This window comes from Arvicanthis niloticus, chromosome 1 (assembly GCF_011762505.2).
Source record: "Arvicanthis niloticus isolate mArvNil1 chromosome 1, mArvNil1.pat.X, whole genome shotgun sequence".
Taxonomy (NCBI): Eukaryota; Metazoa; Chordata; class Mammalia; order Rodentia; family Muridae; genus Arvicanthis; species Arvicanthis niloticus.
Window position 1 is genome coordinate 21,092,263 of NC_047658.1, and position 17,425 is coordinate 21,109,687.

A 17,425-nucleotide genomic window follows, 5' to 3' on the forward strand; every position below is an offset into this window, starting at 1 on the left:
GTTATCCCCCTTCCCAGTTTCCCCTCCACAAGCCCCCTATCCTCTCCTCCCACGCACCTACTCCTGCCTCAGCGCTCTAGCATTTCCCTATCCTGAGGCATTCCTATATCTCTTTTGTTGGATGGGCCTATGTATATTAGAATTATTTTTGCATGTACAAATAACTGATGTCGATCCTTGGCAGAACATTGAGGTAGAGATTCAACACAGCTTTGTTAAGCATCAGGATGCACTAAGGTGCACAGCAGGTCAATAGGATATTCATCTGAGATGATTGCTCAGCAGAAGAAGAAAGAAGGAAAAGTGGATGTCTGAGTGTTGCTGCAGAGAGGGAACTGAAACATTGGCAAGTGAAATGGAGGACTGCTAAGCAGAGTGTAGTAAACAAAGCTAGCAAGGGCCTTCTCCATAGACTCTTTTACTCTTCTAGAAGATAGGGCCTTTTCTATGATGACAAAAGCTTTCTGTGCAGACTGAAGAGAGGCTGAGAAGGTACAGTACTTAAAATACAAAAAGTGCCGGATAGGCAGTTGCAACTAGACTCTAGTTACTATAGGAACATGACAAGTTCATACCAGCATTAAATATCTTTTAAAAAATAAATGTTTCCATACAATATATTCTGATTACAGTTTTTCACCCTAAGTCCTCCCAGATACTTCTAACTCTCCACGGACACACCCAAAGCTATGCCCTTCCTTGCTCTTCTCTTCAGAAAACAAACAGTCATCTGAAAAAATAAAGTTAAAAATAAACAAACCAGAATAGGAAAAATCAAAGCAAAGCAAAATGAAACAAAAATAGCCAAAGAAAAATTATAAGAAACACATATAGACACAGACATACAATACACACTGCATTCTCTTACACAAAAATCCCATAGAAATAGAAAACCTGCTACCATAATGTATAAGCAAGCAAAAGACCTGTAAGGTGAAAAAGGTTTCCAAGATGTCCACACAAGCCAGTTGAAGTCATGAGACAAAGACAAAACCAAAACCAAAAAGCAAACAAAGCCCTGGCCCAGATACTGGTGGCTGGAGCAGTCTCCTAGCCGATCTGCTCCCCTCTGGAAACTGAGTCTGGAGGCACTCTAGGGAGGTCACAGGTCACAGACCACAGAGCTGTAGAGATACACAAGAGAGGTCAAGGACTGCAGAGCTGCAGGCATCTTAGAGAGGACATGACCCACAGAGCTGCAGAGCAGGGGACACCATATCCTGAAGCATTCTAGAGGAGCAACTACATTCAGAGCAGCAAACACCTAGCTGGTCAACTACAGTGGAGACACCATATCCTGAAATATCCTAGAGGAGCCACTGTACCCAGAGCAGCTGGAGCTCAGGATTATAGAGTCATCTGGACCCTGAGGAGTTCTGACACAACCAAGATAACTGGAAAGGCAGACTCCAGTCAGAACCAGTGAGTGGGAGTAGCACTACAGCTAACCAAATGGCCAAAGGCAAGCATAAGAATGTAAACAACAGAAACCAAAGTTACTTGGCATCACCAGAACCCAAGTACCCCCACCACAGCAAGGCCTGAACACCACATCACACCAGAAAAGCAGGACTCAGAATTAAAATCACTTCTCATGATGATGATAGAGGACTTTAAAAAGGACATAAACAACACTCTCAAAGAATTTGAGGGGAACACAGGTAAACAGGTAGAAGCCCTTAAAGAAATGCAAGAAAACACAACCAAACAGGCGAAGGAATTACACAAAACCGTCCAGGATCTAAAAATGGAAGTAGAAACAATAAAGAAATCTCAAAGGGAGACTACCATGGAGATAGAAAACCTAGGAAAAAGATCAGGAGTCATAGATGCAAGCATCACCAACAGAATACAAGAGATAGAAGAGAGAATTTCATGCGCAGAAGATACCATGGAAAACATAGACACAACGGTCAAAGAAAATGTGAAATGTAAAAATCTCCTAACACAAAACATCCAGGAAATCCAGGACACAATGAGAAGACCAAACCTAAGGATAATAGGTATGGATGAAGGTGAAGACTCCCAACTTAAAGGGCCAGTAAATACCTTCGACAAAATTATAGAGGAAAACTTCCCTAACCTAAAGAAAGAGATGTCCTTAAATATACAAGAATCCTACAGAACTCCAAATAGACTAGACCAAAAAAGAAACACCTCCCATTACATAATAATCAAAACATCAAATATACAAAACAAAGAGAAGATACTAAAGCAGTAAGGGAAAAAGACAAAGTAACATATAAAGGCAGACCTATAAGAATTACACCAGATTTCTCACCAGAGACTATAAAAGCCAGAAGATCCTGGACTGATATCATACAGGCCCTAAGAGAACACAAATGCCAGCCCAGGCTACTATACCCAGCAAAACTCTCAATCAATATTGATGGAGAAACCAAAATATTCCATGACAAATCCAAATTTACACAATATCTTACCACAAATCCAGCACTTCAAAGGATAATTGGTGGAAAACTCCAATACGTGGAGGGAAACTACGACCTAGAAAAAGCAAGAAAGTAATCTTCCAACAACCCTAAAAAAAGTAGCTATACAAACATAACTCCACTGCCAATAACAAAAATAACAGGAAAAAAACACTCCTTTTTCCTTAATATCCCTTAGTATCAATGAACTCAATTCTCCAATAAAAAGACATAGACTATCAGATTGGATACATAAACAGGACCCAACATTTTGCTGCATACAGGAAACACACCTTTGTGAAAAAGACAGACACTACCTCAGAGTAAAAGGTTGCAAAAAAATCTTCTAAGCAAATGGCCCCAAGAAACAAGCTGGAGTAGCGATTCTAATATCAAATAAAGTCGTTTTTCAACCAAAAGTAATCAAAAAAGATAAAGAAGGACACTTCATATTCATCAAAGGAAAAATGTACCATGAGGAACTTGCAATTCTGAACATCTATGCTCCAAATGCAAGGGCACCCACATACATAAAAGAAACTTTACTAAAGCTTAAAGCATACATTGCACCTCACACAATAATAGTGGGAGATTTCAACACCCCACTTTCAGCTATGGACAGATCATGAAAACAGAAACTAAACTGAGACACAATGAAACTAACAGAAGTTATGAACCAATTGGACTTAACTGACATCTATAGAACATTTCATCCTAAAACAAAAGAATATAACTTCTTCTCAGCACCTCATGGTACCTTCTCCAAAATAGACCATATAATTGGTCACAAAACAGGCCTCAACAGATACAAAAAGATTGAAATAATCCGTTGCACCCTATCAGGCCACCATGGACTAAGACTCCTCTTTGACATGGATAAAAACAAGGAAAGCCTACATACATGTGGAAACTGAACAATGCTCTACTCAATGATAACTTGGTCAAGGAAGAAATAAAGAAAGAAATTAAAGAATTTTTTGATTTAAATGAAAATGAGGACACATCATATCAAAATTTGTGGGACTCCATGAAAGCAGTACTAAGAGGAAAAATCATAGCTCTAAGTGCCCACAAAAAGAAAATGGAAAGAGCATACATTAATAACTTGACAGCACACCTGAAAGCGTTAGAACAAAATGAAGCAAATGTACCCAAGAGGAGTAGACGGCAGCAACAAAAAACCCAGGATAGTGAGAACTATTCTCAACAACAAAAGAACTTCTGGGGGAAATCACTGTCCCTGATCTCAAAGTATACTACAGGGCAATAGTAATAAAAACTGCATGGTATTGGTACAGAGACAGGCAGGAAGATCAATGGAAGAGAATCGAAGATCCAGAAATGAGCCCACATACCTATGGTCACTTGATCTTTGACAAAGGAGCTAAAACCATCCAGTGGAAAAAGGACAGCACTTTCAGCCAATGTTACTGGTTCAACTGGAGGTCAACATGTAGAAAGATGCAAATCAATCCATTCATATCTCCTTGTACAAAGCTCAAATCCAATTGGATAAAAGATCTTCACTTAAAAGCAGATACACTGAAACTAATAGAAGAAAAGGCGGGAAAGACCCTCGAATACCTAGGCATGGGGGGAAGTTCCTGAACAGAACACCAATGGCTTATGCTCTAAGATCAAGAATTGACAAATGGGACCTCTCAAATTGCAAAGCTTCTGTAAGGCAAAGGATATTGTCAATAAGACAAAATGGCAACCAACAGATTGGGAAAAGATCTTAACCAATTCTACATCTGATAGAGGGCTAATATCCAAGATATACAAAGAACTCAAGAAATCAGACTCCAGACAACCATATAACCCTATTGAAAAATGGGGTACAGAGCTAAACAAAGAATTCTCAACAGAGGAAACTCGAATGGCTGAGAAGCACCTTAAGAAATGCTCAACATCCTTAGTCATCAGGGAAATGCAAATCAAAACAACCCTGAGATACCACCTGACACCAGTCAGAATGGCTAAGATCAAAAACTCAGGTGATAGTAGATGCTGGCAAGGATGTGGAGAAAGAGGAACACTCCTCCATTGCTGGTGGGATTGCAAGCTGGTACAACCACTCTGGAAATCAGTTTGGCGTTTCCCTTCTTAATATAGCAATCTATTTTGAGGCATTTTTGATTGGTGGATATGATCCTTCCAAGAAAGTAGCAGTAGAGGAGTTAAATGCAAAGAAGAAAAGAATAAATAAAATATATTTGATGAGAAATGGTCTAATGATGTTTAAATTTAGAAAAACTTGGCAGGCAAAGAAGACCCATAAAATATGAGACAAAGTCTCATGTTACATAAAATATCTCCCCACTATTATTTTACCTGTGACTCCAAGAGAATGGCTTCATTGAATGATAACACCAGAGTCCTTCTACTGTTTCTGCTGATCTGAACCACTGGATGACTTCACTAGGGCCCTGGTGGGCATGAGAGAAGAGGGATTTGAGCTTTCATCATCAAAGACTGTCATCTGGTGAGAATGTGTTGGCAACACCTTACTGCCTGTCTGGTTATTCATCACTACCTAAGGAACATCTATGACTGTCCTCTTTCTAGTGACAGCTCTCGCCCTATTCACTTAAAGCCTAGGAGTAAGACATTGTTTTAGTGTACTACTTCTTAAAAATTCACCATGCATTTTCATTTTACCATAACTCTATCCATCTTTATGAATAATCTCTTCCTGGGGTAGCTCTTCAATGACTCCAACTAAAACCACTGTTTTCCTTCTTGGTGGCTTATCACACATATCATAGAAATGCTTTGAGAAGGCAAGCAATACTCAGAAACCTCTTTGACAGGGCCTCAACTCTGAGAAGCAAGGCATGTACATAGTCTTACTTCTTTTTTCAAAACGCTTTATTTATCAATATTTGTATAAACATATATACTTATACACATATACATATATAAACAATAATTAAATAATAAGATGTATTTAAAAAGTATGGGGATTGGGAAAAGTGGGAGGAAGGAGAAAAAGGGGGAAATTATGTAAATACAGTGTCCATATATGAAATTCTCAAAAAAGAATCCAGTTTTTAAAAATGTTCAACAGATTAACTAACATTTTACAATATGAAAATAAATATGACCTATAATTATGTTAAAGGACATTTTAACTCACTACAAACTTTGAAGTTTAAAATGAGATCAATAAAAATTATTTTACTCAGCATACTAACAAAAACCACAATAACGTTTTATAATTCAAAGTATTTCTGAGAACAAGAAAATAGATTGTCAGGAGCTAAGTCAGCAGAACCAGGGGTACACTGTGTATGTGTTTTTTTTTTTTTTTTATCAAATCCTAATTTTTATATAGTCTTACTTCTTAAATGAATGCCAGAGAACATTTTCTCCTCCATGACATCAAATCTGAATGTTTTGGGTGAGATGGAGGTGGGGGTGGGGGGAGATGTGTTAGAAGGGAGAAAGTTTCAGGGAAAACTTTGTCTCTTTCCTTTCTGTGTAGGAAGCATCAGACCCCCCGCATGTGGTTCTCTGTAGTAGAATCAGAAGGATGTGAACTCGGAGAAAGCAGCAGATTAAGAACTCTCTGAAAGTTCATGCAATACATCCTTACCTTTCTTTCATTTTCTAGTCCATAAATAGAAACTAATCAGTGCTGAAGGAGAGGAACCCTTTCTTAGACAGTGCACTACTTTGTTTTCTAATTCCACAGATTCTTCTAGAAGGTGAGTGAGATTTTGTGACTGAGTCAAGTTTGTACAAACTCTGTTCAGACATTGTGACCTCCTGTCTCTGTTCTGGAAACAATTCACGTATCACATACATTTGACTCTGGATCCTTACTAAGTTATTTCTTTGCATCTTTCATGATCAAATAACACATCAAACTCACCTTATAAATAATGCTTGGACTTATCAGGATGACCAAAATATATGAGGCTACTTCCCTGTTCTAGCCCAAAGTCCTTTTCATGTCTGAAGCCTACTTCCTTGTTCTAGCCTAAAATTTAGATTCCTGAATGAAATTACTTCTTTTTTCTAGCCTAATATTTAGGTTTCTGCCTGAAATTACTTCTTTGTTCTAGCCTAATATTTAGGTTTCTGCCTGAAATTACTTCTTTGTTCTAGCCTAATGTCAGATTCCTGCCTGAAGTCCACTTCCTTGTCCTTGGCCAATGTCATATTCTTGCCAAGCAGCCCCCAAAGTTCTCCACCTCTCCACCTGTTTTATTTCATAAACATGACTGAGCCTGTCTTAGGTCATTCTGACAAGAATACCCTCCTTACTTGTCATAGAATATGCATTGTCAAAAGCAATACATGTATGTCTTAGGTTGGTAAGGCTCTGTGCAGAATCTTACCCGTCCTTGGCTTGCCAGCCTGTTAATTTAATATCTCTGTCTGGGGGTCCATTTTTAATTTCAAGTCATGTACTTTGGCTGCCAACATGTTAATGTTGTTAAAGACAAGCTTTAACACAATGGGAAGGAATAAAAATATTTCCAGGACAGAAAGGGCTAGCATTATCAAGCTATATATGCTATTCTTGAAGCTAGACCAAAATAGAAATACTGACCTCAGGCCATGGGTAATTTAATCAGCTGTATCTGCTGTATCAACACCCAGCAGAGCAGCATTCTTGAAATTCATAAGCTCACTATGCAAGGTTAAAACATCCAGAGAGGTGTTAGAATTATGCTAAATACACTGCAAGTATCTTTAAATTTTTTCCTAATCATAATGATTACCACTGTAAGTTTTAGAACTAACATAAATCCAGTGGTATTTGACATGACACTCGAGATGGCTCCTTAGTCTTAAACTCTGAACCTCCTTCCAATAATTTGAATAGGATAAAGAGCATGAATCCATTTTTTTCAAATGCCTATCTAAATCCTTTTTTATATTCAACACATTAGTAACATTTTTTGCTAAATGATTAACAAAAGTAGCTGTCTTAACTTCTTGTGTCAAAGCAACTGCAGAAGCAGTGGTGCTAGCAACTAATGTAATTAAAGCTTTTATACCTGCAATAATTAAGCCACTACCCTCTTGCTTCTGCTTAAAGCCTGCCTCATTTCTTCTAGTACTTGCAAGATTTTTTCACAATACCAAGGTTCTGTGATACTCAGGGCAATAAAACAAAAGCTGGTTGATAGACCTCTATAACTGACTTGCCAGATTTCAACACACTAATACAATTAGAAAGTGTACAATCAATGCAACTTATATTAAATACTGTAGAAGAAACAAAAGTAATTTTAACTTGACAATTGAAAAAGCCTTAACACATGTGCTAACACCTGTTTGAAATTCAGATCCTGCCCCAACTTTATCTCTTGCTAACATAACATCATTGAGAACTGCAGCTAATTTCCAATTATGTCTCTGAAAATGTTCAGATTCAGACTTCCAAATGTAGACTGTTATTTCCAGTATTGGATTGATTTCTAGATCAGTCCGTGATTTGAGTCTGAATAACTGGTCATATTTAAGAAAAATACAAAAGTCATTATAACTTCTCTTTTTGATTCTCTGTTCTACAAGGTCTAAAAACTTGAGGCATGGCAGCTTGTCCCATCAGGGGTATAGGTAAGCAATGGTGGGTCAGGAACATATGTCCAATACAGCTTCCCAGTCCCCATTGTCAGGGCACTCTGCAAGCTAACAGGTCAGCATCATTCTTTGTCTTGGCATCAACATGTCTCACCTGTTCCTCTGGCAGCCACCATACTCCTTCAGCATCCTGCAGAAAAAAATATAAACATGCCCCTTTTCCCATATTAGATACCTGGTCAGGATCAAAAGTTTAGAAACAGTGATCATGGGAGTGTTCATGTAACTTTGTTTATTGACTTGCTTGTTCTTTGACTATTTATGTTTATTGTCTTGCTTGTTCCTTGACTATTTGCATTTATTGTATTGCTAGTTCCTCAACCTGGAACTAACCTTAATACTTGCATGTAATTAAAATGGTATAAAAGCAAAAAGGGGGGGGATGAGGTTGGGATTTTCTAGGGAGGGGAAATGGGGAAAGTTACTCTGTTGGCACTTTATCACAGCACAGTACATACACTAATATAGCTTTGTTCCAAGTTACATAAACATACACACAATAAAATAGACTAAATTCCATTCTTCAGATGTCACCACTTCCTATTTTCACCATCGAATTACTTTTATCATTGTTATCTCTGCATATAAACTTATTTTTTATGCTGAGCTGTCCATATGAAATGAATCTACTGACCTAACTGAGGAAATGTAGAATTCTATACATTAACCACATTTTCTTCTTCTCTTTCCTTCATGAAATTTGTTCTTTATTGATGTCCTTACAGTGTAAATGCCCTCATCACATAATAAGTCTCATCTTCTATGATTTCTTGTTTTGTTCTTAATGCTGTAATTAATTATGCCACTTATTTTTGAATGTGATTTCAGTTAGAAACTGACAAAGACAACAATTTTGCAGGCTTTAGGACAAATACCATAATTTATATGTGACTGAACTGTCTCCTCCCTCACAGTTCATGGGATTGGTGATTGCTTTTCAAGATAGTGACTTTGTAAAGTTTTCATGGGCAAAGTTTAGAGGCTATGGTCTCAGTTTGGAGAGATGGCTCAGTGTTTAAAGTATGTACTGCTCTTGAGAAGTACCTTGGTTCATTTCCAAGCCAAGCATGTAAGGTAACTCACAACAACATGTAACTCCAGCTTGAGGGGATCTGATGCCTTCTGTCCTGTTCAGTCACTTGAACTCATGTTCACATAACTCTATAGAGCCCCCTCTCCCTCTTCCTCCCTTCCCCACCTTCCCCCACATGCATATTTTCTTTTTTGGTTTTATAAAATGTAGTTTTATTTTTATGTTACTCTGCTGTTACATAGGGCATAGCATTTTCACAAGGCTTTTTTTTGGGACTACAGTCAATGATTAGCAAACACACAATATAGTGGTCCAACTCTCTAAAGAACAATCACTGGACAAACTGGATACCCTGGCACATGTGCACAAATCTGCATAGAAAAGTACTAATGTTTAGACTTGGACTTGTGTGCTTTCTAGTGTATTAAGAAAGGATATACATTTTAATTTGACCAAAGCAAATGCTTGTATCCTGGCAGCAACATGCTACTTCTATCACAAGGTAAAGTGAATACCAGAGCTACGAAGGCAGGCGGTGTAAGTGAATTTTTATTGGGAAGGAAGTTGTCAACTTAAACATCAGCAAATGAAGAATGCATAAGGAAACTCCTGTTGTCACAGACAGATGCAACCTCCAGAATATGTGACAAGGAGACATTTCAATCTGTGACCCCAAGCCCAGATGCATTAAGCACTTTCCCATTCAATCTAATACTTCTGGATTCCTACTAAAAAGGAATTTGTAATAAGAGCATGGAAAAGTTGCTTCTGAAAGGAAACCCCCAAAAAGGTTCAGAAAAGGAATGTGGAAATCAAGAAGTTATTATTATAATTACTTTAAATTGTAATGCACTACATTTCCATATCTTCACAGTAATACAAAACACAGTCACTTGCAGAACTGGTTCAAATTACTTAAATACCAAATGTGCTGTCAGTCCTCTACACAAGTGTCTGGAAGTTACTCCTGTTTATATGAAATGAAGCTACTGATACTTTTCTACAGCAGGAAGGTGGAGACAACACAAATCAAGGGATGGAGTTTTCCCAAGCTGCAGTGTGAAAAGACTATAAACAGTTGATCCCATACACATGAATGGGCTTCCTTGCTAGAGGAAATCCAAGTGGAATAAGGAATGGAGATGTGAAAAGGTTTTCTTGAGGGGAAGGAGGCTGATGCCCTGGATGTCTTTAGTTCTCGGCCCCCTCCAGTGCATCACATTCGTCTCCTGCACTGTCTGATGTCCATAATGTTAAGTTGTCTCTAAGCAACTGCATGATTTTTTGTGCTGTCTTTGTAGGAGTCTTCGTTCAATGTATCAAGCTCTGCAATGCCCTCATCAAAAGCCGTTTTAGCCAGTGTGCAGGCAAGCTCTGGATTATTAAAGATCTCATAGTAAAATACAGAAAAGTTTAGAGCCAGCCCCAGGCAGATTGGATGTGTAGGTTGCATCTCTTCCTTGCTTATATCAAATGCCTCTTGGTGGGCTCCTTGGGAATTTTCTATCATTTGTTTTCGGTCATCACCACAAGCTATAGATACTGGAAATAATCTCCCTTCATTTTCAGATAGAAGTCCTTGCTCTCTGGATTAGTTGCATTGGCTATTAAATACTTACCCAACAATTCCGGGACCATGATGCAGATGGACCTCATCTCAGACTCCACTTTCTCTCGATAGTCTTTGATCAGCTGCAACTTCTTGTGGGAGGTGTCGGTCTTCTGCTCAAATGCTCGAGATGACCCTCCAGGTGGACCTGCGGCCCCTGGCCACGTTCTTGTAGGCCACCGACAGCAGGTTGCACTCCTCGTTGGACAGCTCGGAGCCCTGCTCCATCATGGCTTTCATGCAGGTGGCCATGTCGTCATAGCGCTCGGCCTGCTCAGCCAGGTTGGCCTTCTGGATCAGCTCGGTCTTCTCTACGGTGAGCGTTGAGCCAGATCCGGAGTCCTCCTTCTAGTCTCGGCGGCCATGATGCAAGTCCACATGCATATTTTTAAATTAATTCTTTTTAAAAGGAAGATATAGCAGTACCAAATATGTTTAGGGAAACAGTGAAATAAAAACAAAAATGAACACAATAAGACACTAGAATATGTCTAGTGGAATATAAAACTGGACAGCACCAACTCCTGCTGAGATTTTTATGATGCTTATCATAAAATACAATAGACATGATATTTAGAATTCATCAAACTAATAAAAAAATCCTCAACCCATTTATAGTTTTTCAAATGCACCATAGCTGAAGCTCTTTTGCTGAGCACTTCCCTAGCATGTGTTAAGGCCCTGGGAACAATCATTAGCACCTTGGAAGCATTAAACAAAAGTTTGTAATATTGACCCTTGTTGCCACATCTAAAAGTGTACAAAATGTTCTGTACATGTAAATGAATGAGGAAAAATTGGAACATATACAGTGAATCATCATTAATAATAAATGGCCCTAATATAAGAAGACACAGAAGAAGATACGGTAATAGACTCACATGCTGTATCAAAGCAATAAAACAACGTATTGGAAGATTGGGGGATTGAATCCACTGATGTTGAGAGATATTAATGACCAGTGATTGTTATTTCTTGTTATTTTGTATTTTGATGTTGGTGGTGTTAGTGTGTGTGTGTGTGATTGCGTGCACGCACGTGCACTTTCCCTGTTTTTTTTTTTTTCTGGTATAGCGTTACTTATTTCCTGTGTTTTCGTGAATATAGTTATTCTCCTTGGGTTGGATTTTTTTCTAGTATTTTTCTGTATGGCTGAATTTCTGGATAGATATTGTTTGAATTTGAATTTGTCTTGAAATATCTTGTTTTTTCAACTATAGTGATTGAGAGTTTTGTTGGGTATAGTAGTCTTGACTGGCACTTGTGGATTTTTTTTATAGAGGTTGCATCATATCTGTACAGACCTTTCTAGCTTTTGAAGTCTCTGTTGAGAAGTTGGGTGTAATTCAGATAGTTCTGCCTTTGTGTGTCACCTGCCATTTTCCATGCCTTTGTGTGTTACCTGCCATTTTCCCTTGCTGCTTTTTAATATTTTTATTTGTTCTGTAGATTTTGTGACTTGATTATTATGTGGCAGGAGGATTTTCTTTTCTGGCCAGTCTAATAGTTGTTCTATATACTTCTTGTATGTTTATAAGGATCTCTTTCTTTAAGTTGGGAAATATTTCTTCTATGGTTTTATTGAGACTATTTTCTGGGCCATGAAGCTAAGACTCTTTTCCCTCTATTCCTATTACTTTTAAGTTAGGTCCTTTCATAGTATTCTAGATTTCTTGGATGTTTTGTATCAGGCATTTTTTTTTAATTTAATATTTTATTTTTGACTGATATATCAATTTCTTCTATTGTCTCCTCTGCACTTGAAATTATTTCTTCTATCTCCTTATTCTGTGGTAATGCTTGCATTTGTTGTTTCTGTTCTCTTTCCTAGGTTTTCCAACTCCAGGATTCCCAGTTTGTGTTTTCTTTATTGTTTCTATTTCTTCTTTCAAGTCTTGCACAGCTTTCTTTATTTCCTTCACTTGTTTAATTGTATTTTCCTATATGTCTTTAAGAAATTTATTTGTATTCCTCTTTAAAGACCTCTCTTTATATATTTGATTGCATTTTCCTGCATTACTTTTAGGGTTTTATTCACTTCCTCTTTAAAGGCCTCTAGCATCTCTATAAGATTGAATTTAAGGTCATTTTCTTGTATTTCAGTTATTTTAGGATACCTAGAGCTTGCTGTAGTAAGGTAGCTGTGTTCTGGAGGTGTCATATTAGCCTAGCTTTTGTTGATTGTTTTCTTTCGAGAGTCTTAGGCCACTTGGATGGTTTTGTTTCTTGGATATTATTGTTGTAATAGGTATTAGGAGGGGAATGATCCTTGATGGTCTTGGTGTGGCAAGCCTCTGATCAGTATCCTTGGGCTGTATGGTTCTAGTCCTGCAGGTCTGTATGGCTCAGGAGCTGCAGCTCAGTTGAAGGTGGGAGGAGAGGTGGCAGAAGAATAGAGGTCCTCCTGGGCTAGCAGGATGCTCATGACAGCTTGGCCTCAGAGAGCAGGAAAAATGTGTGGAGGAATGGAAGCTTACCTGTATAGTTTAGGAGATGCAGGAGTGATGAAGGTAGGAGGAGAGGTGGCAGGAGAATTAGATTATGTTTTATAGCATGATGCTACTAGGATTTTTGAGGACAAGGTATAGTTTAACAGTGATATGCTTCTGTGTCAACTTGGCAAAAGATGAACTGTCCTGGTTACCTTCAGTTGTCAGATTGGCATGGACTGAGAAGAGAAGCCTCCATATGGGAATTATCTTGATCAGATTGGGTTATGGACTTGTCTTTGGGAGGTGGCCCAATCCATTATGACTGGTATGATTCTTAACCTGAGGATCTTGAGCTGTATAAGAAAACAAGCTAAGCATGAACAGTGATCAATCCAGAGAGTGAGCTAGTGAGAAGTGTTTTCTGTAGTTACTGCTCCTTATCCTGCTTAAGTTCCGGATATGAGTTCCTCAGTGATGGACTGAGACCTAGAAGTGTAAGCTAGATCAACCCATTCTTCTCAGAAATTTCTTTTTGTTAAAGTGTTTTACCAACCCACAGAAAAGGAAACTAGAACATTGTCCAAGTGATTTATTCAGGAAAAATTTAAGTTGCAGAAGCATTACAAATCCAACAGAAATTAAAGGAGCCCAAGAACATTATGTATACTATTTAGCTCTTCCAATATGATGACACAGCTGTTAATACAGGATAAAAATACTGTCATCTAATAAACATTGCAAGGTGAAATGGTATAAACATTCACAACCCACTCTAAGAAGAACCAGTCACTCCCATAGGACAATCCAAACAGTAGGAAGACCAGCATTGTGAAGGAAATGGTCATATAAAGCCTGGCCAAAAGCTGTGAAAATAAGGAAAAAACTGGTGCAAAATACAACATTCATTCAATCAGTATCAAGTTTAATGACAAACAAAATGCAAATCTTTCATTCTTTTCCCACTAAAGAAGTGATTTGCCAACAGTGGGAGCAGCCATGGACCTTAGAGTTACTATAAGGTTACCATCAAAAGGAGTTGGTGAATTTCTGAGTACAACAATCCAGGGACATTGTAGTCAATATTTGTTTAGCAAGCTCTGTATCACTCAAGTTCTAAAAGACTGATTTTTTTTTAATTCAACTGATGTAAGGTTAGGGGAATAACTGAAGAAGGTTGTGAAGAGAAACTACTCTGATAAAGGCAAAGTTGTTTCTCAAAGCCGTTTCTGTCTGATAAAAGCTGCTCCCATCTGCTGCACTAGACTATTCCCAGCTCTAGATTTTCAGAAGTACCCCCCTCACTTTGTTTTCCCTCATCAGGAGTGTCCTGCATGGCTCTTTGTAGAAGCAGCTTCAGAGTCTGTCTCTGGACTCTGAAGTGTTTAAGGGAACCAACAAGAAAGTAAATAATGGGGTTTGCACAGCAGTTAACACAGGATAGGAATGCTGGTATTTCATAAACATTGCAAGGGAAAATGCTATAAATGTCTGTCCAAAATAAGAGGAACCAGTTGATCCCATAGGATAAACCAAATAATAAGAAGACTAACACTGTGAGAGCAATGGTCACACACAGCCTGGTTACAGGAATTCTGTGTGAGCCACAGACAACTCTTAGCAGCAAAGTGAGGCTAGACCCTGAGAGAACCACAAATAGAACAGTTAACCAAGCAAAAATGATCAAATCTATTTCCTTACACCAACCATGACCAAAACCAGTAAAGACAGCCATACATGAGTCCCCTTGCAGGATACTCAATACCAGGGACAATGCCCATAGCAAGACACACATGATAGCAGATGTGATTTTTGGTCTTTGATAGCGGTACCATATGGGCCACAGGGCAGACAGGCAGCGCTCAGTGCTAATAGCACTGAGCATGCTTAGACCTGCAAGGTAAGAGAAGTTTAACAGGACAGTAAAAAGGCTTGGTATGACGATGAAGTGAAACATCTTGATGATAACCTTCAGAGAATACACATTTTGAAAGCAGAGGAAGAGGAAGTCAGCTCCAGCCAGGTTGAGGAGGTAGACAGAGAAGGTATTCTTGTGCATGTGGAAGGCCAGAAGCCACAGCACCAATGCATTTCCTGCCATCCCAACCAGGCTAATGATGATGATTAAAAAATTCAGGGTAAGTTTCATGGTGTCACAAGATGTCTCTTCTGTAATCTCAGTCCAGGTTGAGTCAGTTGGATCCATTCTTAAAAACCCTCCATTAGTGGTCCTGAAAAGAAAAATCAAGACACGAGCATTCCAATAGGACTCAATATTGGCCAATATGTCACAGAAATATCTACAAGGAAATAGAAAGTTATATTCTATGAGCTATGTAATATAGTCCCAAACATCACATGATACAGGTTGTTTTATGTAGAATGTGTTTTAAACTTCTAGGAATTTAAGTAAGAAAATTATATGAGGACAGATATTTTACTTAAACTGTCATTGATGAAAGTCTTTGTATGACAGGTAGCATGTTTTTGCAGATATCAACTGGAAATAAGAGTCATTCCACAAGAAGGTGAGCATAGAAACTGTGCTCTAGTCACATTTTTTTAATTGCTGTGATCAAACACTGACCAAAAGCAACTTGTGGATGAAGGAGTTTATTTGCCTTACACTTCCACATCAAATCTACCACTTATAGAAACAAGGGCAGAAACAATTGAGCAACAACTTGCTGGCTCATTCTTTGGTTCCCTCACAGGCTCCTGTTTGTCTTGCTTTCTTATATACAGTGGATCACATGCCACAGGAATGGTGTCATCTATAATGGGATAGGTCCCCATACATAAATTAATAATTAAGATAGTACTCCACTGAAATGGCCCTTGCCACTCTTATCTAAGCAATTTATCAATTGAGTGTTCCCTGTCGCATGACTGCCAGTTATATAAACTTGAAAATTAGAGCAAACCAGAACTATCTAATTGTATGATCAGTTTTTTTTTTTTATAACTTGTCATCTGAGGCTATCAAGATTATCATTCACCTGAGGAGTGGTAGTAACAGAGGCATGAAAATATGACAGTTCAAACACTAAAAATGGATAAACACTTGTACAAGGAAAATAGAGAGATGGTAGACAACAAATACAGATGTCTGGATTTCTATGAGGATGAAACAAGACAATCAGTACAAGGCTTTAGGGTGGGCTGTATGCATGCAAAAACATGGAAAGGAAAGAAAGTACAACAATGAATGCATGCCAATATCAATTGAATTCTACCAACAGTGCACTGGAGATCTGTAGAAGAAAAAATAAATCTTTCTAGTTGTTTAGAACCACTAGGGAGTCTTTCTCCTTCCAAGTTCTCTTCCCCATGTGGCCTGCTCTCCTCCCTACTCAAACAACATCCAGGAATTTTTCTTCTCTGAACTGGCTCCCTACCCCACTGACAGCCCCTCCCACTCTTCTGGGAACTCACAGTGATGGTGACTATGTATACAAGACTTGAACAAGATAAAGCCACCCAAAAGCACAGGGTGATAAAAGAGGAGTTCATGGAATTCCACCCCTAGCTGAGAAGCTATTGGCAGCTGATGGCTCACAAGGCAGGAAGAGTCACTTTTCTTCAAGGGTTCTACTTCAAAGAGCTTCTCATGTTATTGCAGATGGTCTCACATTTATACACATATAGGCAGTACTAAGTATACACAACAGTTTTATAAGAATACATGGTAGATGGGATGGGGAAGAGGTGGCATTATAAGACAGGGATTGGAGGGGAGGTATGAACCTTGGCTTTCAAATATTTCATAGTCAAGTCTGAAGACCATAACATTTCTGAAAGGAACTCTCTAGTCTCCTGTTTAGGGACAAACCCCTGAGGCTCCTTGCAGTCTCCTTCTAAGATGACATTACAAGATCTTGGTATAAGAAAAGCAATTAACAATTTTGAGAATAAACTCTTGGAAAAAAGTCTTACCTTTCCCACATTCTTATTGATGGAGGTGGTAATCTGGTCTGTGACAAAGGGAAGAGGCTCTCGGGTCATCTGTCAATACCAAGGCTGTCTCTGTCCTAGAAGAGTGCCTACCAGGAGTGAAGCCTGTGACTTGAAGAAGCTTTATCAAATGGTTAAGCGGCCTGAGGTTTCCTGTTCATAGAAGTGTTGGCAAATGCATGTCAATCCTTTGAATCATGTGCTTTGTGAGATGTTTTTCAACATTTGGTCTGACAAGTAGTCTCTTTTTTCCTCTCCTCAACCCAACCTTATGGTTCCCCTTCAATGTTAGGCCTCATTGTTTCTAAGCTTCTTACAACCAGGTGACAACCAATGGTAAGCATTATAAGCTAGTCCTGGGAACCTGGGT

At 38.5% G+C, this 17,425-nt stretch overlaps 1 protein-coding gene and 1 pseudogene across 1 annotated transcript; both read right to left on the reverse strand.

The window, feature by feature from the left end:
• Positions 1–10,254: 10,254 nt before the first annotated feature.
• Positions 10,255–10,939, reverse strand: LOC117715393 (14-3-3 protein theta pseudogene; annotated as a pseudogene).
• A 2,774-nt stretch (positions 10,940–13,713) lies between these two features.
• LOC117694995 (mas-related G-protein coupled receptor member B4-like) lies at positions 13,714–17,133 on the reverse strand. The gene is given in 3 exon segments (XM_076936658.1): positions 13,714–14,389; positions 14,392–15,332; positions 17,038–17,133. Coding segments are annotated over 3 exon segments (1,023 nt in total). The 5' UTR covers positions 17,049–17,133; the 3' UTR covers positions 13,714–14,318.
• Positions 17,134–17,425: the final 292 nt, after the last annotated feature.